General features: G+C 30.6%; 1 protein-coding gene across 1 annotated transcript; it reads left to right on the forward strand.

The window, feature by feature from the left end:
- Positions 1 to 214: 214 nt before the first annotated feature.
- CBG24018 lies at positions 215 to 2,069 on the forward strand (the record flags this gene model as incomplete). The annotated part of the gene is made up of 3 exons (XM_002647997.1): positions 215 to 435; positions 1,515 to 1,770; positions 1,896 to 2,069. The coding sequence occupies 3 exons, from the start codon at positions 215 to 217 to the stop codon at positions 2,067 to 2,069; spliced, it is 651 nt and encodes a 216-aa protein (XP_002648043.1).
- Between the last annotated feature and the right edge of the window lie 265 nt (positions 2,070 to 2,334).

A 2,334-nucleotide genomic window follows, 5' to 3' on the forward strand; every position in this document is an offset into this window, starting at 1 on the left:
AAAAACGTTTTTTTCAGCTTTTTTTTTTCGAAAATTTCGATTTTCAGCCTAACCGCGGAAATTGAAAAAAAAAACCAAAAAATAGCAGAAAAATTTGAAAAATTTGGAAATTTTAAAAATCTGAAAATTGCGAGGCAAAAAATGTTTTTTTTCTGAAAATATCGATTTTCAGCCAAACCCAGACTACTCCTCTGATATTCTAACGCCTCTCCAAATGTGGTACGTCCAATCCTGCCTTCCGAATTTTTATTTTCCCGCCAAACCAATGGAAACTCCTGGAGCCGGACATTGGACACCGCTATACACGTCTCTACAGCACGGAATCAGTACAAATCGCTTTGAGACCCTTGTATTCGATTATCGTGGGCCTACAGTAACCGTTTTTCGATTAAAAGATGAGCGAGTGGTAGTGTTGGCGTCGGATCAGGAGTGGAGGTGGGAAAACAGGAGAATTCAAAAAATTTGATTTTTCAGATTTTCGAAAATTTCAAAACTCCCGAAAATCATAAAATTCCGAAAAATATGAAAATTCCGAATATCTGAAAATTTGAAAATCTCGGAATTTCGAAATTCTCAAGGTTTTTCAAATTCGGAAAATCTCAAAATTCCATAAATTTCGAAAAATCCAAATATCTGAAAATTGTGAAAATCTTAAAATTTTGGAAATTTCGTAAATCCAAAAAATCTAAAAACCCCAAAAACCGAATATTCCGAAATTTTGAAAAGGAAATTAAGATGTAAGAGGAAATGAGTTTCTTTTTTTAAAATACGCTTTCTTTAAAGCTTAAAATGTGACAAAGGACCTTAAAGAGCCAAAAATGTGAACAAAAAACGGAAAAAAAAATGTTTTTTGGAAAAGTTTGAAAATTCCAAAAATCTAAGAATCCCAAAATCTGAAAAAAAGTTTAAATCCGATTTTCAAAATTTTCAGAATGGTTAAGTTTAAAAATTTTTTCAGATTTTCGGAATTTTTGAAAACTTGAAAATTATAAGATTTTGAAATTTTCAATTTTTTGGAAATCTGAAAATTCCGAAAATCTCAAAATCTAATAATATATATAGAAAATCCCAAAATCTAAATAATATTCAAGGATCTGAAAATCTAAAAATCTGAAAGTCAAAGTTCTCGAAATTTTGTGAATCTGAAATTTTTGAAATGTTCGGAAAACCTAAAAATTCATACAATCTCAATATCTTGGAAATTTCGTAAATCTCGAATCCCTGTAAATCTGAAAATCTGAAAATGTTGAAAATCTCGAAAGTTGTTGAAAACCTGAAAATTCCGAATATCTGAAACTTCAGAAATTTCGAAAATCTAAAAATTCTGTATTTCTGAGAGCCTTGAAATTTGGAAATCTCGATAATTTTAGAACTTCCAGATTTTCATAATTTTCAGAATTTCAGATTCTTGTAATTTCAAGATTTCGTAATTTTGGAAATCTGAAAATCTGAAAATTTCGAGAATCTAAAACATTTGAAAATCTAAAAATTAAAAAATCTGAAAATACTTCCAGACACTCTGGCACCCGATTCGGCGGTCCACTAACCAGTTTCTTTGAAATCCACCCGACACTCAAACGAATCGACGAGGCGAATTCGATTTATTGTAATCTAAAACTTCGTACCATGGCCTACGGTATCAGTTTCAAAACGACAGAATTGAAAATTGGAAAAGATTTTGATGAGGTCCTGGATATCGAAGTATGGGGATGTGCCGGTCAGGGAACACTTGCCGAGCAGCAAAAATTGAAAAATTGGCAGAAACAGCAGGTGGGGAATTTTGAATTTTGGAAAAAAAAATTTCAATTAAAACAATTAATTTTAATTTAATTATTTTTTTAATTTTTAAAAATATTTTTTTAATTTAATTTTTTTTAATTAAAAAAAAATTCCAGACCGAGAAGCACAAAAAAGTGCCACTACCTGGAAATTGGGATGATAATCCAGATAAAACACTCCTCGAAATGGCCGGATTTCAATTTTCCAACGAACGAGCCGCAATGGAAATGGAGGCCAAGAAACGAGAAGAGGAACAGAGCCAATCGGAAAAAAGTCAATCGGAAAAATAAGATTTGTGGGATTACTGTATTTCTCCACGACCACTACTACTACTGTATAATAATTTGTGTTTTCATTTATTGCAATGATTTGATATGATATGTGTCACTTCCCCTAGCGAATTCACTTGTAGCTTTGAGATTATAAAATAAACTATTTTATCTTTAAAAATTACAAACTTTAACAGAAAAAAAAACAATTTAACAAGTTTTTCTTCTCTGAAACAATGGAATCAATTTGGAAATTGGTAGATCAAAAAAAAAATTTTTTTTGAAA

This window comes from Caenorhabditis briggsae, assembly GCF_000004555.2.
Source record: "Caenorhabditis briggsae AF16 supercontig from assembly CB4, cb25.NA_079, whole genome shotgun sequence".
Classification (NCBI taxonomy): Eukaryota; Metazoa; Nematoda; class Chromadorea; order Rhabditida; family Rhabditidae; genus Caenorhabditis; species Caenorhabditis briggsae.